Source organism: Mus musculus, chromosome 9, assembly GCF_000001635.26.
Source record: "Mus musculus strain C57BL/6J chromosome 9, GRCm38.p6 C57BL/6J".
Taxonomy (NCBI): Eukaryota; Metazoa; Chordata; class Mammalia; order Rodentia; family Muridae; genus Mus; species Mus musculus.
Genome location: NC_000075.6, coordinates 48,710,749 through 48,736,887, shown reverse-complemented (window position 1 = coordinate 48,736,887; position 26,139 = coordinate 48,710,749). Strand labels below are relative to the sequence as shown.

The 26,139-nt window shown below is 48.7% G+C and overlaps 1 protein-coding gene across 2 annotated transcripts in view; it reads left to right on the top strand.

Moving 5' to 3' along the window:
• The window catches only part of Zbtb16 (zinc finger and BTB domain containing 16), a 184,429-nt gene that overhangs the window by 99,338 nt on the left and 58,952 nt on the right, over window positions 1-26,139 (top strand). For both annotated transcript variants that reach the window (NM_001364543.1, NM_001033324.3), the window contains exon 4: window positions 19,519-19,605. In NM_001364543.1, the coding sequence (NP_001351472.1) occupies window positions 19,519-19,605 (87 nt within the window). The remainder of the gene's footprint in view (window positions 1-19,518; window positions 19,606-26,139) is intronic.

Genomic DNA, 26,139 nt, shown 5'->3' with positions numbered 1-26,139 from the left:
GAACTCATTCCTTTGACTCTTCTGGACCCCACCCAGCTTCATCCCACACCCTACAAGCCCCCTCCCATCCCAATTTATTCTATAAATTCGTTTCTACATTATGTCTATCCACTTACATGGCTTTTGTGTTTTTTAATACTGCTAATGTTTATCATTTGCCCAACAGGCTCGACAGATTTTGCTTCCTGTAGAGCATTGAGGCTTTAGAGCCCCCTCGTTGCTAAGTAGCAGTCTCTCTGTACTGTAATGGGCTGATTTTGTATTCTGTTCAGCGCTGTATCTTATTTTTGTATGCAAGACAAAGTGTTTTGATGGAGGACGATTGCAGCAGTGTCTGGAGGCTGTTTGGAGTTTTATGGGCTGTACAGTACACTGTGTGCTCTCCGAACAGAACACAGGCTGTTGAATTTTGGATTGGATTTGTCATCCCCCCCCCCAACACCCTCAGAGAGGAGCCTGTCAGATAGAACATGACTTCAAGGGTGGAAGAAAGAAAGTGGGAATTATGTAATATCTTCTTTCTGTCTCCCATTCATTCTCTCTCTCTCTCTCCCCCCTCTCCCTCCCTCCCCCTCTCTCTCTCTGTCTCTCTCTCTGTCTCTCTCTCTCTCTGTGTCTCTCTCTCTCTGTCTCTCTCTCTCTCTCTCTCTCTCTCTGTCTCTCTCTCATCTCTCTGTCCCCAAAGAAGGTGGCACACCCCTTCCCCATTGCAGCATGATTTTGCACAGCTAGGTGGTGACGTTTCTATTAGGAATGAACAGTGCCCTAGAGGAGAGGGTGGGACATCTGTCCGACTGCTGTTCATTTGGAATCTTTCTTTGCTTCTTTCCATCCTGCTTAGGTCCCGGGTGCCTTTACTAGCCTTTGATTTTTGTCTAAGGATGAGTAGCATCTCATGGGGAGCTGCAGGACAGGGCTGTTTTAGTGGGATGGACCTGAAAGCAATGAGGTTTACATATTCTCAGAGTCCTCATATCTTGGTTGGGTTTTCTGCATACGCTGCTGCCACCCACCCCTAACAGAAATGTGTTTCTGGGTGGACTCCCGTAGCCATCTTTTCCTCTAGCTTCTGCTCCCTAGTCCTTGAGCCAGGCAGGGCCAGGGTTGTTGGAGTCCAGGTCTGTGCCTGCCCTGCCACTGGGCCGCTGCTGTTCCTCCCCGTGCTCCACGCAGGGGTCGGGTCTCTGCCTCCCTCCCTCTGCAGGTGTTTATTTTGTCTCTCTCTGCTCCTGCTTCTCCCCCAATCTCCTTCCATCTCACTTCATCTCTTTGGCACCGTCCTGTGTCTATGTCAGCCACAGCCGCTGTTTGACACTGCTGCGTGTTTTCTGTCTTCTTTCCTGTGTCTTCATCTGTCTCTGTCACTGACTGCCTTAGCCTGCCTTCTCTCATCTGTCTGTTGGTCTGTCTGTCTCCTTTCTTACTACTCTCAGTGTTCCTGAGCTTAGAAGTTAGACATCAGTCAGAGTAGGGAAACTTAGGTCATTCTGGCCCAGGGGCCTGGTAAGGACACGTGACTGGAGAGAGCCTGAGGCACGTGTGCATGACCCTTCACATTGAAACGACAAGAGTGGGTCTGCTCAGCCATGACTTCGGTCCTTACACACTATTTTTTAAGTGGAGTTGGTAGACAGAAAAATGGGCTTAGGTCTGCGAGGTCCTTGTTGGACACTGTTTCTCAGGATCCCATCGCCAGAGCCCGTGTCGACACAGGTGTGCGCTGTCACCTACCAGCGCATGGAAGCCTCTAGCCGACCCTTGCTAATTCTCCTGTACTTGTGATCTGGGAAAGGGCTTGGCACACAGAAGGCTTGGGTTGGGATTTTTGAATCAGTGACTATCATATAACTAAAAGTAAGGTGTCTCAGTGGGTAAAGGTGCCTGCTACCAGCCTGGTGGCCTGAGCCCAATCCCTGGAACCCGTGTGAAGGTGGAGAGACTGGACCTTTTGCAGAAAATGTGTTGACTGTCTCTGTGCCTGAGAGAGGGGACCTGGAGGTGATAGAGATGCCTGTAGAGCTCTTAAGGTTTGCTCTGTGGAACTCAACAGATTCATTGGGCCCAGGCTAGGTTGGGGGTAACCTTGGACAGGTGTTTAGTTAAGAAGGTAGCTCCTTGTTGGAAAGTCTGGAGAAACAGCCAAAAATGAGGGGTAGAATCTTCACCAGACACCGAGCCCCAGCATGTGTCTGTGTGCACACAAGTATGAGGGGAAAAAAAGAGATGGAGACGAAGCATTTACATGAAATACTGAAAATTGTTTCTTTGCTGTAATGGGTCCACACAGGCCATTACCTTGAAGATTTAAAACCAAAATGAGCTCATGATATCTACTGACTGCCACGGACATCCATGCCTGATTGCAAAGCCCGCTTTACCTTTGAATTTCGGCTTCATTGTTGGTTGTTAATCTTTGGATGTTGGTGGCAACACACACACACACACACACACACACACACACACACTCCTTAGATTCCTACAGGAACAAGTTAATGGATGGATAGATAGGAGTGTTTCTCAACAAGACCCCAGTGAAGAACCTTTCCATTTTCAAAACGGCCTCTGACCTCTCAGGCCAGCTGAGCAGAGTTCCTCTGAGGAATCCAGAGAACAGAGGCCGAGACTCTGTGTTGACTTTGCGGGGAGGGGGGGGGGAGCGGAAGTTCGAATTTTTTTAATTTAATAATTTGGGTTTCCTATGAATGGTTCTGTGCAGTGTGCAGTAGTATGCATTTTCATAACTGTCTCTTCTACTTTGGATAAAAGGAAGGGAGGGGGAAATAACAGCAGCAGCGTTCTGTGGGCAAAGGAAGAAAACAAGAGAATGGGGCAGAGAACAGGCTAAATTTAAAATTGTAATTGGCTGACTTCCACTGGCTTGCGGGTGTTTTAATGACTCATAATAACTTCATTTAAAACCAGCTGAGCAGAAAATAGATTGGAGAGGAGCCTCGGGCCATTATGGATTTGTTTTTTTTGACAAGCTCGGTTTTCAGCAGCCAGGAAGGCTCTCAGAGAGGGCTCGGCTGTTTCTCTCTCTCTCTCTCTCTCTCTCTCATGACTGAGATTGTGTGCATGTGTATACACACACACACACACACACACACATATATATGTATATCAGAGATAGACAGTTTCTCTTTCTTTTTAACTCTTCCCCCTTCCCCCTTTCTAATTTTTTTAACTGATTAAAATAGATGCCTCGGGGTATTATTTTAGCATTTTAGAATCGCTGCTCCCACACCCACTTTTGATGTGGTAAACAGAACATAAATAAAATTGTTTTGGAGATGATTGAATTAATTAGGTAGTAAACAACTCCAAAGCATAAATTCCCTGGGCTGGTTTGTTCCCACCCTCATCCATATTTTCTCCAACCCCCTCCTCTCCCTCAGCCCCTCCTTCCACAGGACGAGACCCTCCCTTTGACTGGGCATGTCTCCTCTGCCACAGGGGTAGCTGTTTGGTGATTCACCTGCCCGGCACAAATTGATGAGATTATGATGGGACTGGGTCTGTCCAGGAAGTTTTAGGAATTGCCAGAAGAGGCTCTGACCCGCCTGTAGTTGTTTCTAAATAAAATCCTGTCCGTTTCCCATGCTAGGAACAGAGCCAGGACCAGAGACCTGCTCCCTACTTTTCCTGTCTTTTGAAAGTCAGCCTGCTCAGCCCCAGGGTGAGCCTGGCCAGACAGTGCAGGAGGCCTCTTCCATCTGATTGGTCTCAGTCCTCCTCCATCTGATTGCCCTCAGCCATCTGTTCTCCCAACCGCCCCCCACCCCCGTAACCTGTCACCTTCTTGGTTCAGGAGTGTTTTTTTTATTCACTTGCTCCTTTCATGTACTAGAACCTAGGTTTCTTGGGGACATGTGATTCATGTATTTCTGCGTTCGTCCATGCCACCTAGCCTAGGAACACCTGGCCTGTGTAAATGGGTGGAAGTGGGGCAGGAAGTGCAATGGAGGCTCTCCTTTGCTGCCTCCAGCCCTGGGAATCAGCCGTCTGGATCCGAAGAGGGAGGCAGAGACCGTAATAGTAGCCTATTTGCTTGCCTCACTACAGTCTAGCACACAGTAGGCAGTCAGTAAATCTTGCCTCTCTACAGCCTAGCACACAGTAGGCAATCAGTGAAAATCTACTGAATAAATGGCTGACTTTGGGCTGATGGTCCTGGATTGGGACACAGAGAAAGGCACATTTACTTGTGCCTGCTATGTTCCAGACATCGTGGAGTGCTGGTACTCTGACAGCTCTGACACTCAGGTGCTCCTTTGTAGATGAGGACACTGAGACTTACAGCATCCACTGCTGAGCCTGTCTGAGATCAGAAAGCTGGGGTGGGGGGTTGGCCAGGGCTGACTCCCACCTAGATCTCTCTACTGTTGATTGTCAGGATTCTTGCTTTTCCATCTGTTGGGCTCCTGGTGCCTTAAAGATTGGGGAGGTGAGACTGGAGAGCTGAGAGGAGGAAGGCCTAGTCTTTCGAGACTCTGAGGTAGGGAGCACCTTATTGGATGCTGCTCCATTTGGCCAGCCACCAGGAGCAGGTGTGGCCTATTAACCTTTCCTGCTGGGCCAGGGCAGCATGTGTCCGCTGGTTGCCTGACCTGGCCACTCTTTGGAGGGCTGGAGGAAGGTGGTTCTGGGCGCATCACTAGATGGTTCGTAGGTCAGACAGCATGCAGCTTCAACTTCATGGAGAGCTTGACAGTGGCATGCCCTTTCTCCTCTCCATCACCATGCCCCACTAGAGAGGAGGGAGAGAAAGACAGCTACCCGTGGTCTCATATCTTTTCTTGGGGAAGGCACCCTGGGGTTGGGAGTAAATGGCATAGTCACCATGTGCTGCCACTCTGAAAAGAAGGAGCGTGTGGCATACACCCAGCACGTGGAGTGTGACTTATCCCTGGCCTTTCAGACCTTGTCCAGTGGAGCTGTATCCTTTGACATGAGACTGTTTTGTCTACTGTAGAACAACCTTGGTGTCCCTCCAGGCACACACTGGGGGTGCTGGAACCTTCTCTGGAGGGGTAAAATCGTTACCTAGTGGTAACCAGGTTTAGAAGGTTGGCCAGCAGAGGAACTTGCCTGAAGTGCTATTCTGGAACCCACCTACATGTACATGTTTTAGAGAGAGGAGAGCAGCTATCACATGTATGAATTTGGCTGTTAGCAGCTGGACTGAATGGCCAGTGTGTGCAAACCCAGGCAGGGCAGATGAGAGTTAGTGCTACTGTCCTGACCTGCCTTCTGCTAGTGAGCCAGCTGAAAGGATCACATGAGCCTGGGAAGGGAAGGGTGTTCACTGGCCCCACAAGGGAAACAAATGGCTGCTATGGGAGTTTGGAGCTATGAGACTGTCCCTTGGATGGGGTTGGTAGGGGGAGTAGTCCAGAAGAGGGTGGGCAGTATTTAAATGGAGGAAGAGCATCCTCTGGCAGCCGTGTCCAGGAGGAGCTCAGCCGTGAGGAAAGGGGCTATCTTCATTTTCCATGGTGAAGAGAGCAAGAACATCTTTGAGCTAGAACCAGCTAGGCAGGCAGCACCTCTGCACTTCTGCCTCTGGTGTCCACAGTGAACATCAAAGGTTTATAACTCACCTGAGGGTCCTCCAGTATAGTGGTCCTCCTTAGTGGCCAGTCGAGAAGCACTCCAGTGAAAAAGAAGACTGCCTGGTGTGGGTAGGTGGGGACCTGGCATCCAGCACCTCAGCACTTGGAAGACAGAGGCAAGGGGATTGAGAATTACAGGCCAGCTTTGCATTAGAAGACTGAGGACTGGGAGTTCGCTTAGTAGTAAGAGTACTTACTCAGCGTGCACAAGGAGCTATGGGCAATCTCAAGCAAACCAAGAGAGGGAGAGATAGGTAGATATGAGAGAGGGGGAGAGGGGTCCTGCAAGCTTCAGCCTGTGAATACAGTGCATACAGCATTGCCCTTGGGTGAACTGAAACTACTAGGTTACCCTAAGGACAAATAGAGGATCTATGAGGCCTTCTCCCAGGTGAACGTCACCCCAAATCCCAGACCATCTCTTTAGGTCACATGGTAAATGCCCTTATGTGTGTGTGTGTATCAGTAAGACTGGGCTGGCTCCCTCGGGATGAAGGCAGCACCAAGGGCTTCTCTAAGGACTTGGCTGAGTCCGGGATCCAGTATGGTACACGTGCCTCTTCTAGACTCAGCCCCTTTATCCTGGCCCCTAGTAGTTGGCACACTCCTTTCTCTTTCCCCTAGCCAAGCCCATTTGGAACAGAAGTCTTTCACTTGCCAGAGAAAAAGAAAAAAAAATCCAAGTTCTATACTTTTCATTAGGTAGTTGGGATAAAAAGCCTTCTGGGGTAGGCGGATTAAACCTCGTAGCTCTCTTGCTGGCTATTAGAAACTAATTGAGCACCTAGCGCTCGCTCGTTGGCACTGAGTTCTGCTGGCGTAATTATGCAAGGCCACAGTCATTTCAGTAACAAGGTAACTCCAGGTAAAGAGAGAAGGATGCCCTGAAACTTTCAGATTTTTCCAGAGTCTTCCTCAGTTGCTTTCCTTAAATGAGCCTGGGACAGACAAAGCCCGGATATGAGACTTTTGGGGTAAGCTGTTGTCTTGGGTGACGACTCACCCCAGCCTGAGTTCTTCCATGGAAACGGCCCAGGATGTGTGGTAGAGCCCTGCTGTGAGCTCCTTTGGTCTTGATTGAGGTTGGGGACCTGGAGTCACACGCCTTGGAGTAGAGGATGCAGAGAAGCCTCTTCTGCTTGGTAGACAGACGAGCCGGCAGTAAAGGGGCTGAATTAGAGAGACAATAGACCCCCAGGGCAGCGCCTTCCACAGGCATGGAGGGCAGGGCCAGACACGAGCCCTGTAATAAGGTAGATGGTTACTTTGTGTCTATCTGGACATTTGTCCAGTGTAGATGGGTAAGGTGTTAGTCTAGAAGACTAGAAACAGCTGGGCATTTAACGATGCCTGAAGGTTTCTATACCGTAGGCTTATTGATGGTGATACTTTCTCTGCCAGGACGACATCTTTCCATTGAATCCTGCCTCTCTCCAGAGTCAGGAGCTGTGAGTAGGGCCCGCTTCCCTCGGGGCTTGGGCTCAGTAAGTGCCAATTGGACCTTGACTATGTTTTGGAAGGAGCCCTAGGGCATGGCCATGATCCTGTCCTCTGGGTGGCCCTGCCTGGCCTCTGGCCTGCCACCCATCAGCATTGAATCATGTTCCTAGGAGAACAGCATGTAACTAGGCTTCCCAATATAGCCCCTGCCTGCAAGGTGACAGGAAGTCATTGTCACTTCGGGCACTCCATCTTCTGACACCACATGGCTGGCCTGGCTGTCTCCCTTCACTTCTCAGTCCTGCACAGCCATGAATTCTGCTCTGGGGGGCCTCTGTAAAGCTGGGTTTTCTTTTAGTTTTTAAGTGAGCCATTTCCCCAGTGCTGTTTTCAAGCCTCTGCCTTGAGTCTCCGGCCTGGACTGAATTGTTCCCACCGTCTCCGCAATTATAAGTTTGTCACAGTCAGAGGCTGGCTGAATGGAGGCAGAAATGTGGTGTTTGGTTAAATTGTAAAATTAGCTACGAAAGTTAATGGAGCATTTCTGCCTCTGCCTTTCAAAAGGCAGGAGTCTTAGGAAGGTGCTTCAGGTACCTTGCCTGAGAAGGAAAAGGGGTGGGGGTGGGGTCCAGCCCCGCATGGTGGCACATGCTTAGAAGTTGAGACAGAAGGATTATCATGAGTTTGAAGCTGGCTTAGACTGCATAATGAGTTTCAGGCTTACCAGGATTGTCGTAACAACAAATAGAGAAAGAAAGAGGGGCAGGAGCTTTTGGCTCACCATACCTTCATAAGACCTGCTTTCCTGTCCATAGTTCATGTCCATTTTATGGATGGAGCCATGCTCGTTCCTTGTCTCAGCTTTCCGAGCTACCACCTCTCCAGCTCCCAAGTTCACGTGGTACCGCTTGCCCACTTGCAAATGCTGACCCTCATGCTCTGGAAGTCACAGTCTCAGAGGTGCGTGCGGAAGCGCTGCCAACAGTCTATTTTCTGCACGCACCAAATTCGCAGGTCCTCTAATTACACCAAACAAACCGCTCTGTTTTCAAGCAGCAATTCGATGTCATTTTAGTTGTCAGGAGCACTTTAATAACGCTATGGGCTTCACCCTGGACATAGTCCCCCCCCCACACACACCCCTTGAACCTTTTGTATAGTGTGAACCAGAAACTGCCAGTCATGTTTTCCCCCAGTTGGGGAGATGAACATTAATTGTGACAGGCAATATTTTTGTTTTGAGAAGTGTGGCGCCTTGAGCCTTCAGAATTTTGAGCCCGAAGCCGGCAGTGCTGGGGTTGTAATGTAACACCTCAATTATGGTGCAGGGGGCCAGAAAGCCAGACTCTGCAACCAGCAACGTTCCTTAGATCCATGGCTGCAGCCACAATTAGGGTTTCAAAAACACCAAAGGCAAGCCAATGAGTGTCATTTCTAACCGGTTTGAACTTTTTACTACTCCCTAACATCAGAAGCACCCGGCTAGAGAGCTCACTTCTTGTCCTCAATAAAGCGATTAAGTTGAATGGGTGTTGGGGAGTTTTTAGGCTGAGAAGTGCTAAAAATAGTACTGCTCTGTTTTCTGAAAGCCACAGCAGGCCTGGAAAGGCTGGCAGCCGCAAGGTGCCACTGAGGGGTTCAGAGGAAGGGAGAGGGATGGCGGCAGACCCTTGGGGTATAAGGTCCGAGGAGGTTGTTGGGAGTAGAGGCAAGGAGATCAGCTGCCTCCAAAGTGCTGTCACAACAGCAAAGATGGCATGGTTACTTCTCTCTTCATTTGAAGAATCCTCCAGGAGAGAGGGGATGAGGAGAGAACATGAAGGTATTAATCCTAAATTAGATTGGCAGATCCAAAGTTTAGAATGGATTGCTAGGCCTAAGTTTAACCTATTTAGCACTTAGCCTGTGACATCAGCTGTCCTAGGGAAAGGGTTCAGTTAGGGCAGTGAGTAAATGTTCTGGCCTGGTATCAGAGAAGGTGGGGGTGGGAGAACCCTGAGAGCCAAGAGGGGGATGCTTTCACCGAAGACTTGGTGTACCAGGGATGCCCAGGAATGGAACAAAATGACTTTTTGGTAATTGACGGTCAACCAAGACAATCGTGTCTGCTGTAGTCCTTTGAGAGTGGGGGGTCTTTTTTTTTAAACGTGAGAGCCCATGTCTCTCCTTTAGGAATTACTGTTGTTTCTTGACAGGGCATTTTGCTGCCATAGATGCCGGAAGGAGAATGTTGGATGAGAGACAGCCTAGCCTGGACACTGGGGAGATCTGGGTGTTGCTTCCTGGTGGCATTTCTAGAGGAGAAGAGCCATCTTTGGGGCTTGTAGAGCTCACAGTCAAGGGACCGGAGCAGAATGGGCCTGCCTGAGCCCTGGCAAGTGGCTCCTCTAAGTAGTGCTGTGGCGATCACACTGGAGATAGTGTCTGAAGTCTTCAGAAAGACTGTGTCATGCCAAGTGTTGGAACATGATTACTACTTAAGGGGAATTTAACACACACACACACACACACACACACACACACACACACACACACACACACACACAGCATTGCGAGTGGCATTGGAGAGAGATGGAAGGAGTAGGGTGAGAATGGAAGATTCTAGAAAGAGAGGGGTGTGAGAGAATTGTCTGTACAGAGATTCCCAAAGAGATCAACACCTTGTGAGAAGACAGGGCATCCTTCTCGGTGAGAAAAGAGGAAACTGCCTGAAGGAAGGGAGGACCAGAGTGTTCCTGCAGGAGGAAGGTGTCCCACTTTTGGAACATAAGTCCAAACTTGGTGGGAGTGTCAGGGAGTAGCAATGGCACACACAAGCTTGAAGGTTTATAGGGTAGGCAGGGTCCTGATCCTGACTTGACATCTTTGAAGTAGCCCTGGTTTCCTTCCTTCCTTCCTTCCTTCCTTCCTTCCTTCCTTCCTTCCTTCCTTCCTTCCTTCCTTCCTTCCTTCCTTCCTTCCTTCCCTCCTTCCCTCCTTCCCTCCTTCCCTCCCTCCTTCCTTCCCTCCCTCCTTCCCTCCTTCCTTCCCTCCTTCCCTCCCTCCCTCCCTCCCTCCCTCCCTCCCTCCCTCTTTTTTCTTTTCATCTTTTACTTTTTTGGCAAGGTTTAACTGTATAGACCAGGCTGCCCTCAAACTCACAGGGATCCCCCTGCCTGGCCCTCTGAGTGCCCATACATGACTGGTTTTCTTTTTTTCTACTGTCCCAGAAGCCTTGTGAGTTTGACCCCGGGAAGCATGGTCCATGCAAGCAGGTGTGTTTGTGTGCTCACACGCATGCATCAGAATATCAGCCTGGGACCAAGCAGTCTGAGGGTTCGGCAGAAGGAGTGTGGTGTTTAAGGAATGATAAGAGGAGGTCAGAGGCTCAGGTGTCAGACAGCATCGGGGATGCTTGGCGCCAGGAGAAGTCCCTCTCACTTCTCTGATCCTCTCACCTGAACGTCCCAAAGTGAGCTAATCAAGGAAGATGTGTAGAGTTTGCGTAGTTTTCGTATCCCATAAAATGGCCGAAATTCCCGTTGTTGTTTCCCTGGTTCTAAAAAAGAACCTAGCCAAGATGGCAGTGCCAACTCCCTTAGATAAAACTGCTCCCAACACCTGAAAGTCCTATGCCCCTGGTGCTCAGGATCAGTCTCCATTGTGGCCTTTTTAGTGCATCCTGGGCCCTGGCTAATGATTGCTCCAGCACCAGACTCTGGTCCCTCTGTTCCATCAGTCCACCTGATAGATGAGAGTATTTACATCAGGGAGAATTCCCTGCCAAAAGGAGCATCCCAGCCCTCGCTGAGTACAGCCAGTCAGCCTTCCCAGTGCCGAGGCTGTGAGCAGTCACATTCCCTTTTGTATGCATATCAAGCTTTCTTTGCCATCCTACCATCATACCTCACTCCTTTCAGTTTTTCTCGTAACTTTAGAACTCACAGAGTTCTAAAGAGTGAAGCAAGGCTCACCCATGCTCTAACAGCCTAGGCAGCGACAGAGATCCGGAATGAATTTTCTTCATAGTTTTGGGGGATCATCTTAGTTGCTCTTGAGCTGTTGATTTACCATGCTGTGTAGAAGTGTGGACTTGTCTACCCTCCCCAGCAGTGGGATGTGTTTACAAGAGCATCAAGGTAGGGTCTCATCTACTCAAGCCATTCACTTTCAGGAATGGGCCTTCCCCTCAGGATTTGAGGACACAGGGGAGGCACAAACCTAGGGGCTGTTATTCCTCAGCTTGAGGACATGAATCTAGTTTGTCACCACTCTGTGATGACGACTTGGACACCTACTCTGCACCCAAAGAACTGTGTTCTTCACAGTTTCTTATTTAAATGGTTGTATGAAGGGGAACAGTCCCCTTTCAAAGGGAGATCTAAGGCTTCAGAGTTTATGCGGTGCCACTGACAGTACAAGGAACCCGACGCCACCGCACTGTAGGACTTCCCTGGGCTTGACCATTAGCTTCGGTCCCCACAAGTATGATGTGTGTGGAAGGATGTCTCACCCTTCACAGCCCTTAGAGTAGGAGTCATTCATGGGGGGAGTGGGTTGGAGAATATAGTTAGGTGAGATGCTCCAAACCGGCACTCTTAGGGAGGAGGAGGAGGAGGAAGAGGGGGAGGAGTTGTGTGTGTGTGTGTGTGTGTGTGTGTGTGTGTGAGAGAGAGAGAGAGAGAGAGAGAGAGAGAGAGAGAGAGAGAGAGAGAGAGAAAGAGAGAGAGAGAAATTGGTTTACCATCAGATCTGGATTTTCTTTAAAGTAATTCAACAGTCAGTGGACTTGCATGTAACCTTCTGGGTGGCTAGAAGCTAATGATGATGTTAAAAATTGCCCATGATGGGAACAGACTGGAGAGGCTTCTTGTCTCTGACGTCCCAGACCCTATCTGTCCTTGTAACTGTTGCTTTGCCCTGGGGTCCCGTAGGAAGCACAGTGCTTAGTGACACTTTGGCTGAATGAAGAATTATCAGAGTGGACGACTTCTCTCCTTTCTTTTCCTTTTCACTTTCCTGGGTTGAAAAAAATGTATCCTAACTGTTAACAGTTTGTCCCTGGTACACATAGGAAACAGCTCAGGGTGACAGCTAGGAACAGTAGAATGGAGACTTGAGCCTAGATTTCTTTGATTCTAGAATGCAAGTTTTTAATAACATTACTAGTCAGCTTTTCTCTCTCTCTCTCTCTCTCTCTCTCTCTCTCTCTCTCTCTCTCTCTCTCTCTCTCTCTCTCTCTCTCTGTGCGTGTGTGTGTGTGTGTGTGTGTGTGTACACCATAAAGCTAGACTCTGATACTAAGAACTATGGCAGAAGTTCTTTCAAAGCCTTTCTGGTTCAAGTGGAAAGACTGTGGGACAAGGTGCTGTTCTTCCTATGGGACCTGAGACAGAGACTCCAGGATTCCTGCAAAATCTGAGGACACTGCACCATGCTGCCCCTCCAGCTGCAGTAGAACATTAGTTGGGTATTGTCCCCTCAGATCTAGCAGTGCATTGGTGTTGTCCCCAACCCACCCCAAGGTTTCACCTTATGCAGAGTGGACCCTGAGCTGTACACAGAGTACCAGCATTTTCCCAACTCAACAGCTGGATCTACACATGGCCACCCTTAACCCACAGAACACCCACCATACCCTAACAAACATTTGGCTTTCTGCACCCTCCCTTAGATTTGAGACCTTGCATCCCTGGCCTCTCTAACTCCTGTTCTACAGTGAGTATAGCCAGTGTCCCCACTGCAGTGCCAACTGTAGCACTATAGAGCCACATCCTGGACCACCCTGAGCCCCGTGGGCTTCCACTCAGTGCCATCTGCCCACCTGTTTCCCCCTTTCTATCCCGTGTCCCTTACAAAAACTGATCCTTCCCAGTTTTTTACTTTGTTGATAAAGGAGAAAGCGAGAGCTAGGGAGAGCCAAAGCGGGTGTGAGGCTGCAGGCAGCTCTCTCTGGGAGTACACAGCTCCTTGAGGGAAGGAACACGCAGTGCTGGCCTTTGGAACTGGCAGCCAGTGTGCTGTTCTCTGTCTGATAAGAGGTACTGTAAATAAAACTGTACACCGTGGCCTGTTGTAAAATGCCCGAGTCTGTACGCATTGTTCTGGCGGCTTAGGCTTTTTTTGGGTCTGCTGTTTTGGTACACTCTGTACTTCCTTATGTAAGCAGGCATGCATATCTCATCAGAACATTCAAGATGTTTATTTTAAAATTGAGAGGAATTAAAAAAAAAAAAAAAGGACACACTACTCAACATCAGATGCTGGCAAGGCGCTAGGTGTCCCCACCCCCATCCTCTCAGTGGTTCCTTTTTCAAAGATTATTATTAGCTTGGGGGTTGGGGAGGCTTTGAAGAGGGAGGGGTTTTTGAATTTGTTTCTTTTTTTTTTTTTTTTTGGCTTCAGCCTTGCTTCCCTAGAGAGACATCCCGCTGCATCTGAATGCGTGCAGTATCTTTTACTGATTTCTAGATACCCAGGATTCTAACCCCTACTCCCAGACCCATTTCTGGTTAGGAAGATGAGGGAGAAGATTCTATACTTTGCCAAAAAGATTAGGCCAGAGGAGGAGGCCGCTATGGGGAGTGTCGTGGCTTTCACTGGGCCTCCCTCACCTCTGCTGCCCTTGGAGTACTGACATTTAGATAAAGCTTTATGTTTTTGCTAATGCCTCTGACTGGCCTTGATTTGATTTCCTGTGATCCTGAAATGTGGGGGAGGGGGGTGGTTCAGGTTGGAATTGTCCCCCTTTCCCTTTGCAGAAACCTTAGAGTAGCTCCAGCCTCACTCAGGCTGTTGTGTCTACATCTTTTCTTCTCACCAAACCTTTACCTGATTTTACGTCCACCTGTGGCTTCTGTCTAACCTGGGTGGTACCAGGATGTCAGGGCACAGAAGAGAAAAGCGACTATGGAAAACCCTGGCTATTGAGGCAACTCTACTTCAGTGTGATACTGAGAGCTTTGGGTATTTGGGGTGGGGGGTGGGAATCTTGCAGGAGCAAAGATGTCTGTTTGTCTGTCTCTAACTATCAGGCTTACTAACCCCCAGGTAAACTTAGAGGTGAGGGCGTCCCCCAAAGCAGATCACTGCCAGCCAGTGAGTGTCCATCCTGGTTTGCTGAGGGAAGTCTGCCTGGGGATGGGAATATACTGAAGGGAAGGGGCTTGCTGTTGTGAGGTATACAGTAGGCCAAGAGGAAATGGGAGCCCCGCTTGTCTAACCTTTTCTTCTTTTCCTCTGAGCTTCTTGAGTCCCTGCCAGAAACAGACATGTCCTAGAGTTTCTACAAAGAGTCTGTAGAGAATCCAGAAGGTAGAGTCAGGACTTTGCCACCCTCCAGGTAACAGCCTGGCAGTGGTCTCAATGCCCACAGTCTCCTTCCCAGGCCAGTTGTATACCCCAGTCTACCCCAGTAGAGCTTCCAGTGTGCTGGGGAGGGCAGGAGAGAAACCAGAAGCAGACCCATTGCAGGCGGCTATATGGACTCATCCCTGGAAGATTTCAGAGTTGAATAACTGATTTGTTGTTGATGCTGAAGTATTGGTCCTATGACAGATTTTTCTGTTCCTCTCAAAACAATCACTCCCTTTTAAATCAGTGTGTGTGTGTGTGAGAGAACTTTGATATACGCCTTTACAAACGTGAGACTCACCTTATACAAAATAAATGGCCCTCAAATACCATTGCATTGAATCTCAGTAAAATCAATCATAGTTTAATTGCAACAAAGGCAGTGCTTGAAAGGGATGCTGGGTGGTGATTGTGTATGGGTCCTCTGTCTCTACAATCCACTCGACTCACTTGTGAGCTTGCTGAGGGACCTGCTCTTCCGATCCCATTTTACAGATGGCATGGCATGCTCACGGTTAGCTCCCCTGTGTCATAGCTGCTGAATTCCTCTGCCAAATTTGAAATACTCTGTCAGACCCAGCTTCGAATCCCTTTACCATAACACAGCCACCATGGGCAGCATTAATAACACCTGTGGTCTCTAAGCAACAAGGAGTCTTGTTTTTGTTAATATTTGGCATCTGCCTCAAAGAAACAACGGGTCAGCGAGATGGGGCGCTGCCTAAAGGAACTTGTCACCAAACCTGAGGACCTCAGTCCAATCCCTGGGACCCACACAGTGAAAGGAGAGACCTGGCCTCCACATTCCTTCCATAGCATGCATTACCCCACACTAATAAGTTAAAATGTAATTTGAGAAAAGTAAAGAGAATTAGGTAGATAGGGTCAAACCCATTTCATAGCCAGGGAGCCATAGGCTCAGTAAGGCGGGAAGACTTGAGTCTCCGGGTGACATCCAGAGCATCAGGTGTCTGATTCAGGCCTGGGCCCTGGCTCTCCTTGCTTCACTGTGTTTGACAGAAAGAATTGGATGGGTCCAGCTCCTCGTCCTTCCTGTTGCTGCCCCTCTTCAAGCATCTCTTTCTCACCTCTGCCTGACATTCCTCTCACAGACCCCCACCTCTATCCGGCCTGATCTCCTGGTTCTTTCCCTGCCAACAGACAAATGGCCTTGTTTCTTCCTGCTTCCTCTCTTCTACTTACCTCACAAAGATGCCAACTCCTCTGAGGCTGCTGCTACAGCCTCCCTAAAACATGAGCTCTACCCTTTGTCCCTCCCCACCCAGCTTGGCTCTGTATCACACACTACTACCTGGCTTGTATTCTTTTCTTTCTTTTAAACTGCGTTTGCATCTTGGTCACAAGCTCTGGGAGGACATTGTCACCCACCTCCTGGCTTTATGGATGGGTACCCATGAAACAGCCTCATGTGGGAAGGATGTGACAGCCATGACCATTTTGGAGCTGTGACCCTGGAGTTCTTTTGGCTCTGGGCTGAGCCCCAGGGCATTTTATATGGGTAGATGTTGCTGCTAGACCCATATGCACTCACCCTGGTTTGGCTGGCATGGCCAGTTTTGACACCCCATCCTCCAGCTTCCCATTGATGCTTTCTAAATGTATCAGAGCTGGATGATGCCACTGTAGTGCATTTCAGGAATGGCCTTGTGGTTTATCCACATTTGAGTTGCTTTAAATGCAAACCTGACATCATACCGAAGGCAGCAGTGAACAACATATGCACAGTAAACAGGCAGAGACTGTCTTATTGATTAACAGATGAGGCCTCTATTATCGATCTAGGCTTGGCGAGGAAATTTATCACTTTTAATTTCAGGGCTGCCAAATATTTCTGCCTCTGAGCCAGCCATTAGAGAGACAATTTAATGTACAGCCTACTTGGGAGAGGGGAATTCATCTGATGCGTTCTGCCCTGGTCTCAGATCCTCACCCTGGAGAGCCTGGGGTGCAAGTGTCTCCAGGAGGGGAGCCAGCAGTGGGAGCCATCGTCTGTGGTCCCAAGTGGAACTTGAAGGCTGACTTGGAGTCCCTTGGGAAGAGCTTAATATCGTGACTTTGGTGAGTGCGGAGTGAGGGGGACATTGAAGGCCACTGGATATGGTCAGGCTGGGACCGAGGAAGTAGTCATTTCGTAGATGCTGCGGTGTGCTTGTCTGTTTTTTATCTTCATCTGAACCCCGGGTGATAGTGTATGTTCGCCCTTTGTTTCCTCCCTCCCCCTTCCTCTCTCTGTGCATCTGCCATGAAAGTGAGATGCTCCCTACAGCCCCATTGATAGCGGTTTCTCAGAACCTCGCCATGCCACATCCCTTTGAAGCTCACAGCACTATTGGGTTCCTAACTCGATTCGGATTATGACTACGGGGCTCCAAAGCAGTGGTGGAGCCCACGAGGTGCCCACCCCTCCCATTCTTTCTTCAGGGAGCGGTGAGAACAGAGAGCCAAAGAGAATCAGATCCCTCGCAAATCCACAGAAAAATCATTGATGGCTAATGATTCAGGATAAGGGGAAGTTGCTCATTGTGAGGGGCTGGAACTCCATCCAGCCCCAGCCCCCCCATCCTGACCCTCTCCGCTTTTTGAAGCATTTCCTGTGTACCCCCCCAACCCCTGTACATGGATGAAAGTGGTCTTGGCTGTCACTTCCAAACACACAGACACTGTTTTTGCCACCGTCCTCATAGACGTTTTCTTGGCTTGATTTTCAAAGCTCTGTAAGCCATGGGCCAGGTGCTTGGCCTGAGGATATCCTGTGGCTTTCAGGGACACTCCAAGGTTGTTGTCACAGGCTTCCTCCTGCCTCCAGGTAAAACTCAGCGCCAGTCACCTGAGGCATGCAACTATAATGACTCTGAAGTCCCTTCAGGACCATCGTATCTGCCCTGGAGTGCTTTCACACCCGTTATCCCCATCAGCTCTTGTGCTGAGCACGACTAGGGTACATATAGCCTGTTTGTTACTTGGGAATAGAGAAGTCAGTGAGGCTGGGATCGTCCTTGTTCTACAGGTCTCTACTCATCATTGACAAGAACTGTTCTTTGGTGTTTAAGTCTCTGTATTTTGATTCTTACTTTTTAAGGCACAGATTTTTCAATTTATTCTTTTGACACAAAATTCTTTCTCTGTAGCCCAGGATGACCTGGAACTCACCATGTGGCCCAGGCTGATCTTGAACTTGCAATCCCTTCTGCTTCATTTTCCTGAGTGCTAACCTTACAAGTCAGACATGTCCAATCATCCTCGAATTTTTAAAACAAGTACTGGAACGATTTCTCCAAGTGCAGTTTAACATGAAGCCCTGATACATAACATGGGTAACGGAATGTGGTTTTGTTGAGTTGTTACACGGGAATGAGACACTTGCCCAGTTATCCATAAGTCTTCTTTGCAGATGGAAGCCCGAAGAGGCTGACAATAAGGAGGATGAAGAGTTCAGAAGTCAGGCTGTGGATCTGTGTCCTCCTTCGCTCTGTGTTACAACCGGCACATCCCTAACCTCTCTGAGTTTGTGGTTATTCATCTGCTGAGTAGGACACAGTAGTGGTGTAGACGCCAAATGCTGTCGTTAGGACTTGACGTAGTCATGCATAGTCTGCATTCAGCATCATGCATGGTATATAGTAAATCCATGAGAAATCCTGAGACAGAGAAGAGCAGTGGGGACTGCAAATGTGCAAAAAATATTGTCCGGCTCTTACAAGGCTATAAGGTATGCTTGGACACTTACTAAGACCCTTGAACACACATAAGGAAGAGCTCAGATACTTTGTACAGAGTGGATCGGAAGGGATGGAACAGCTGTAACTGGAGGGTGTGCCCCTGATGCATGGTCTTGAACATGAAATGGCATTGAATAAACAGTAGTGAGACCAGAACAGAGACACTAGCGGAGTCAGGGGCCGTCTAAAAACGGTGCTAACGGACAGTCTAAGGGACCGTCTGGCTGTGGCGTTGTTTGGCTCACTGGGTCAGGTTATGGAGGACCCTGAGGTACAAATGAAGAAATTGAGAACCAGTACAAATGGGAAGTTTCTTATATAAAGAAGTATGAGGAGTTATATGACCTTCAATGGAGAATCGGACCATGTAAACCCAACCTCGAGTCTTCCAGTGTCTTTGGATCTTTCAGGCACGATACTGCAAAGGTCTGGATAGGTGAGGGTGATCCCCACACAGTGAAGCGATGCATATTGAAGACATTTTGAAGAAAAAGCCCCGAGACTTCAGGCTGGTGACCCTTAGATGGCATGCAGAAAATGACTGGGCTAGTGGTGTCATGTTTCACGCTGACATGGTGACGCCATTGCTGTGAGCTTTGTAAATATGGCTCTTGCTTGGCTCTAAGAACATTGATGGAGTTTAGGTTGTCATAGGCTCCCACTATGAGTCAGGCAGATACATCTGTAGACAAGATGATAATGGCTTCTCAGAGAGTCAGGCTCACAGGGTAACAGATGAGTCACCTTGCCCAGCCCTGAAAGCTGAAGCTTCAGTGATGGCTGGAGTGGAGTGTTAAGGTCTAAGGGATGCAGGGATGCAGGGAGGCATGGCAGAACGGGTGCTAGTGTGGAGGAAGGCAGGCCCTTCAGGGAGTCACCTCACTTGAGGTGGGAGATGAAGCATGGAAGAGAATGCCAGCAAGGGCTGGTGTGTCCTAGGGAGGAGTTTGGGCACCATCCTCAAAATGCAGGGAAAGTTTACAGGGCGTTAAGTGGCCAGGTGCAAGTGGTAGTTAGTGGGTCACAGATGAGTTAAATTTGCTTGTACTGAGTCAGAGAGTGTGGAGACAGAGGTAATGCATACTGCCTTGTGAGATACATGTCTCTCCTTGTTGGTGTCTTTTGTTCCCATCCAGCAGAGCTGGCCTTTCATCGTCATGGGGCCTCTTACCTAGACTCTGTCTAAGTTCATCTTAGTCATGCTGGTTTTATTTCTCCTTCTCTGGGAGACCTGGGTGGGTAGTCACCTGTCCAAGGTAGTCTGCACTAGCTACTGGGGCTATGGAGTATCTCTGAATCTGAATCTTCACCGGTGTCCCGGGTGTTCCCCTAGTACTCAGGACATGCCCCACCCTCTGGACTATGGTTCTAACGTTACCATTTCTTTCTTTCAGCGGGTGCCAAAGCCTTTGTGTGTGATCAATGCGGTGCCCAGTTCTCAAAGGAGGATGCCCTGGAGACACACAGACAGACCCATACTGGTGAGTGTCCCTGACTCCATTCCCCAGACCACCAAGTATTATAGCCCAAAGGAGGTCAAGGTATTTGGTGACATCCTCTTACTGCCGAACACGGTACTATCATGCCGAGCGTCTCTGTGGATGGGAATGGGCTTGTGTAGACGCCCGTCCATGAGGCTTGAGCAAGCATTACAGATAGGACAGTTCTGAGACCAGCTGTTCTGAGTTAGGCCAAGACACTGTCTGTCATAAGGCAACGAGCTTCCATCTTCCCACGGTGTCTTGCACGTTCTTGCTGAGGTTCTAAGGATTCTGTGGTGTTGCCTAAGTTCCCCTCGCTAGTGGTCGGAAGCCTCTTCATACTCAACTCTGGTTAAATTCAGAAGCCCTGGTGTAGCCACAGTGGCTGACCCGCCCTCTCTAACAGGTTGAGCCGTCAGCTCTAACACAGCCATCAACACGCAGGGATGTATTTGGGCTGTGTTAACCGCCACAGTGCTGATTGCAGTGTCAGCATCATCTCGTCACCATGATTTGACAGCTCTGTTGCCATCGTGGCCAAAGTTCACACTGGTTGGTTGCTCACGCTGTGCCAGGCACTGTTCTCCTTTCTTTCCATGATCCCTCTTGGCCAGTCTCTCAGGACTCCTGCAGACTAACAGGGAGGCTACTCTTAGGTCAGAACTGAAGAAAGGGACTTTTTTTTTTTTTGAGACAGGGTTTCAAAATCCGCCTGCCTCTGCCTCCTGAGTGCTGGGATTAAAGGCGTGCTTCACCATGCTTGGCTAGAAAGGGACTCTTAAAAGAGGTCAGGGACTTGCCAAAGTCAGAAGCAGGAGTGTGATCGTTCAGAGGTTGGGGTACCCAGGTTTCATTCTGACTGGGGCAGTTCCTAAATGGAACCGGGGATTCATTACTTAGTCTCTCTTCATTTGGGTTTCCTCATCGATTAGGAAAGCAGGGGCATGATGCTATGGGTCTATCAGATAGTGCTTTGTGTTGATTCAGTAAAATTATTTTACCTGCAGTGCTCCCCAGAGTGTTTGACTCCTAGTAGGTATTTAGTGGATAGTAGTTGATGGATACTTAATCAAGTACTTTTTGCAATCCCACAGTGTGTCCAGACTGCTGGTGGAATTTAGGATATGGTAGCACACGAGACGCAGGCAATTCTGACTCTCAGGGAACTGAGGTGGCTGCTGAGACATAGTATGGAGGACAAGCATAGGATACGATGTCAATTCAAGTGGGTGTCGCCAAGAAAAAAATAGAGCAGATGTGCGGGAGAAAACGAGAGGGAGAAAAGTGGTGGTTTGGATAAAATGGTCAGGGAAGAAGGCTTCTTTAAGGGGTGACCCTTGATCAGAAATCCAAGGTGAGGGGCGAGCTGCTTAGACTCCCGTGGGAGCAGAGGGACTTGCACTTGGAAAGGTCTGGAGGCCAGGCAGGGGCTCATAATTTCAGAAGAGCAGAGTGAAGAACGGTGAGCAGAGTGTCCAGTGAGATGGGAAATGGGGCCGGCCTCTCCGCCCTAGAGCCTGGGCTTTACTCTGTATGTGCTGGGAATTCTCCTGAGCGGTGTGTTAGTTACTCGTTTCATTTTAGCACTGTGACTGTGTACTTGAGAAAAGCGGCAGAAGAACAGAGAGTTTATTTTGACTCACTGTCTGAGGTTACAAGTCTATCATGTCCCTCTTCAGTTAACCCTCGTTGGAAACAGCTTCCCAGACCGGCCCAGCAATGTGTCTCCCAGGCGATTGCAAATTCAGGCATGTTGACACTGAAGATTAACGATCATGAGTCAAGGGAAAATATTTGCAAATCACATGTGAAATCTATAGCTAGGAAATACAAAAGAGATCTTACAAGCTGAAACCCAATACAAATAACCAGAGAAGAAAATAGGTAAAGGAAATGTCACATAACTCCAAAGATAGACGTAGCCGAAGGACACATAAAAAGATTCTCCGTGTCATTAGCCACCAGAGAGATGCAGATCAAACCGCAGTGAGATACCACTCAGCCCATCAGGATGTGGCTCTCCGAAAAGACAGAGATAGTGGCAAGTGTTGCTGAGGGTGTGGAAAAACCAGAGTCCTTGTATGTCACTGGTGGGAGGGGAGAGCAAGGCCTCGTCGATTTGGAGGAACACCTGGACGCTCTCAAGAGGTTTAAACATAGAATCACCAGATTACACAGCAGTTTTGCTCCTTCCTGTCTACCAAAAGAGATGAAAATGTGTGTCCATGCAGAAACTTGAATGTGAATGTCCATAGCTTCAGTCAAGTAGAATAAGCTAGTGTCAATCAATTAACAGGTCAGTAAAACGTGAGGTATACACGGTCAATGAATCCGTTTTTGTTGCGAAATGGATGGAGGTATTGATACACGCTACAGTGTGTCTAAACCTGAAAAACATCTGTTGGAAGAAGCCTGGCACAAAAAAGTCCATGTGTTCTATGGTGGCCTTCATTTATATGTAATGTCCAGGATGGATAAACCTGTACAGCCCTGGAGTACATTAGTAGGAGTCAGAGAGCACAGATGTCAGGAATAAATAGGGGCTGACTGCTAAGGGATACACAGTTTCTTTTGGGGGAGACAAACATTTTCTAGAATTGATCGTGGTGATGACTATGCAGTGTGTGAAGATCCGGTAAACTGCATCCTTTGCAAGCATAGATATGCATGCTATGCTGCATGCCATGTGTATTGTAGCTTTTAAAGCTGGGTGAATGTGTATGTGTGTACATATGTAATCTGTCATTGTCAGAAACACTTGACTGGTGGTCCGTATATGCCACCTCATGTATTCTCTCTCTCTCTCCCCCCCCTCTCTCTCTCTCACACACACACACACACACACACATGGATATGTAAGTCTGGGTAGATATATAAACAGAAGCTTGTATAGAGAAAGAGGAAGATAGTCCAGTGAGGGATCTTAGGGCGATCTCTGGAGATTAAATCTAGGGCCTCATGCTTGCTATGCATACAGCCCACCACTGAGCTGCATCCCCAAGCTGCACTGGAGAATTTCGAGTGTCGGTGACTTGATTTATACGTGTGGAAGAGCACTGTAGACCTTGTGTTGGGAATTGATCAGAGAGAATGTTCCAGGAGCTAGTTGCTGTGTGAGCCACCACTCCAGCAGACCCTTAGAAAAACCAAGTGTTCTGAGAGTTGGTTGGGCTCAACTGGGTGGTTTTCATATAGAGTGCCATTAGGTGATGGCTGGGGCTGGCACCTTCTCAACAGGGCCCTGGGGCGTGTATCATGGTGATCTCTCTGCCCACACATCTTACTTAGAACTCCAGCTTGGCCTGTCGGCAGCAGAGCAGCCTCTGCCTGTTTCTACAGAACACCACCTCCGGCTACAGAAATCAGGGAACGAGTGATACCAGCTCCGTTACAATCGCGAAAACAACCAGAGACACAGTCTCACCTCTGCTCTGTACCGCTGTTTTAAATTGTCCCAGGTCAGCCCCACATTTAGAGGAATAGAAATCTAGACTTCCCTGGAACATTCTCTCTGATCTCACTGGGCGAGTGGTAAGCACCTATAGGTAGTAAAGAGAATTGGTGGCAGCCATCTTGCAGACAAGCAGCCACAGGTCTGGAGGGACAAAGGGGGACTATGTTGCATTCTGGTACCGTTTTCTTATTGTTAGACCACACACACTGAGGAATCCCACTCCAGGAATGCTGGCCGGGGGTAACTGGGAGGAATTTTGAGCCCTCTTTGTCATGTACCTTTGCTTTGTCCATCTGGACTGAATTCACAGCAGCAGGAAGCAGCCTTCCTTCTAAACCAGAGGTTGGGGAAGCATCAGTGTAGTTACGCTCAGCCACGCCCAGGGGCTCTCTGCTGACCTTCCGTGTCTTTGGCACATGTCTGGGAGGTAGTAACATTATGGCCATGTAACATGGTAGTAACACTGGGGACCCAAGGGTGGTTAGGGAAGTTTACTTCCTCTCAGATACCTTGTGGCTTTCTGCCAGTAGAGGGGCTCCATCTGAGGTAAGTCAGCTCATGTGGAGATTAAGCGATAGATATTTAGTAGACTTCGTGTGGCTCTCTCAGTCAAGACTGAGAAGACTAAGGGTGAAGGGTGGAGAAGTTGGAGTGAGAGAGGCCAAGGTTGAAGCTGGGTATAGGGTGTGCGCAAAGCTAAGAGCGTCAGCTACCTACTAGTACAGAACAGGCACTCGGTGAGGAGCCTAGGCACTCGGCCTCCCCTTAATGCACGGCAGGGCTCCCTTATCATGAATGGTAGGCACTTCCTGCTGATCCTTGTAGTACCCCTCAGGCTGCCCTTACTGTCAATGAAAGAACATGTGAACTCCCATCTAACATCTCTGTTTTAGAAAAGGGGTCTCAGGAACCAGCTCAGTTGGCTGAGTGCTTACCAGCAGCATGAATTCCTGGGTTCCATGCCCACCCAACACTGCATACACGGGGCATGGGGGGGTATATGCCTGTATGGAAGCAGATGGACCAGGAGTTCAAAGTCATTTTCAGCTATATATTGAATTTGAGGGCAGCCTGGGGGCATATGAGCCCACCACCACCACCACACACACACACACACACACACACATATACACACATGGGGGGGGGCAGGGACAGCCTAGGAGAGGGGTTCCAAGGGAATATTGAAAATAATACTGACCAGTACGGTGATGCACAGCTTTATCCCACCCAGCACTTGGAAGGCAAAGGCAGATAGATCTCTCCGAGTTCAAGGCCAGCCTGGTCTACATAGCAAGCTCCAGGAAACCTTGACTCAGACACACACACACACACACACACACACACACACACACACACACACACACACACTCACACAGAGAGAGAGACAGAGACAGAGAGACAGAGGAGAGAGACAGAGACAGACAGACAGACAGACAGACAGACACAGGAAGGAAGGAAGGAAGGAAGGAAGGAAGGAAGGAAGGAAGGAAGGAAGGAAGGAAAAAGAAAAAGAAAATAAGACTATAAAGCCACAGGAGCCGGGCAGGGGTGGCGCACGCCTTTAATCCCAGCACTCAGGAGGCAGAGGCAGGCGGATTTCTGAGTTCAAGGCCAGCCTGGTCTACAGAGTGAGTTCCAGGATAGACAGGGCTATACAGAGAAACCCTGTCTCAAAAAACCAAAAAAAAAAAAAAAAAAAAAAAAAGCCACAGGAAGTATCAAAAGTATCAGGCCAAGTGAGGTGGCAGGTGTCACCAGAGAGCTAACAGAACAGACGAGCAATCTGGAGGAAAGCAACAGAGACTGTGGGGAGAGAAGACTCCGCTGATGACTTGACAAACTGCCTCAGCAGACCAGTTTTACAGATAAGAAAATGGAGGCCTCGAACTAGGTACCGAGCAGGAAGTGTAGAGCTGAAACCTGACCCAGCTCCAAGTTCAGTGCCCTTCTATAGCTCCTCAGCAACCGGTGCCATGCTCCTGGGTCTGTGAACCTGTGGCCTGAGCAGGTCAGGGAGAGCCTGTGCTGCCGCTGTTTCTCTCGTGGCCCTGTCCTGGCCATCCTCGTGACCCACTTAACTTAAGAATTCCCAGTGCTCTGATGCCCACAGCTTCATGTCAGGATAGGATACAATTTCCCTGATTCAGGTTGGCCTGGGCATTCCCTGACCACGGGCTCCACATGAGGAGGGATCAGCCAACACAGGATAGATACCACACAGGGTAGGAGGTACAGTGTCTGGAAGATTATTATCGAGCCCCTGAACGTAGTAGAAGCTGGCTGTCGTTCCAGTGCAAGCTGAGCAGATGGTCCCATCACCTCTCCCCCTTCCGACTCCACTTAGCCTGGATTTCTTCTTTTCCTGGTGTGCATGATGCCCTCTTCCCCCCAGATCTCCATGGGCTCAGGCTGCCGCTTCAGGGAGACCATCCTTAAGGCGGGGGCTGGGCTCGGGCTTTGTTGTCACATCCTGGCTTTCTGTTTGGGTACAGCAAAGACTTTGAGGAGGATAAACAGAGATCATTTTACACCTTTTATATTATGACAGATACATACTGCAAAACACTGCTGCTTCCAAAATGTTTGGGTTGCAGGAATTAACCGCTAGGCAGTTCCCAGGAGGCTCATACTTCATTTACACATCAGAAGTTTTTTTTTTCCGTTTTTTTCTTTTTTTACCCTTTTCAGTCAAACCAGAGTGAGAAGACACGTGCATGTGTGTGCACAGTCATATGCACAGCCAAGGCATCTCCTGGGTTCAGTAGCAGGAGCGTCTTAATTTAGTAAGTAGTTCTTTAAGTCCAGATAAACTGATAAATACCATTAATGGCTTAATTTATACTCTGGGTTTGAAATTTGACACTCGGACACTATCTTGGCTCGGGAAACAGAAGTGGTCTTGTGCCCGAGGTTTTAATGACCGATCAGTAATATAAATTGCTACATCACTGAGCAGAAATAGCCTCTCCTTGTCATTTGATCTGGAAACTTCTCCGGCCAGGCAGCAGTTAATAAATTTAAAAATAATTACCCTCTTTATTCAAAGTCAAACTAATTAGGAGTGGTTTTTTTTTACAAAT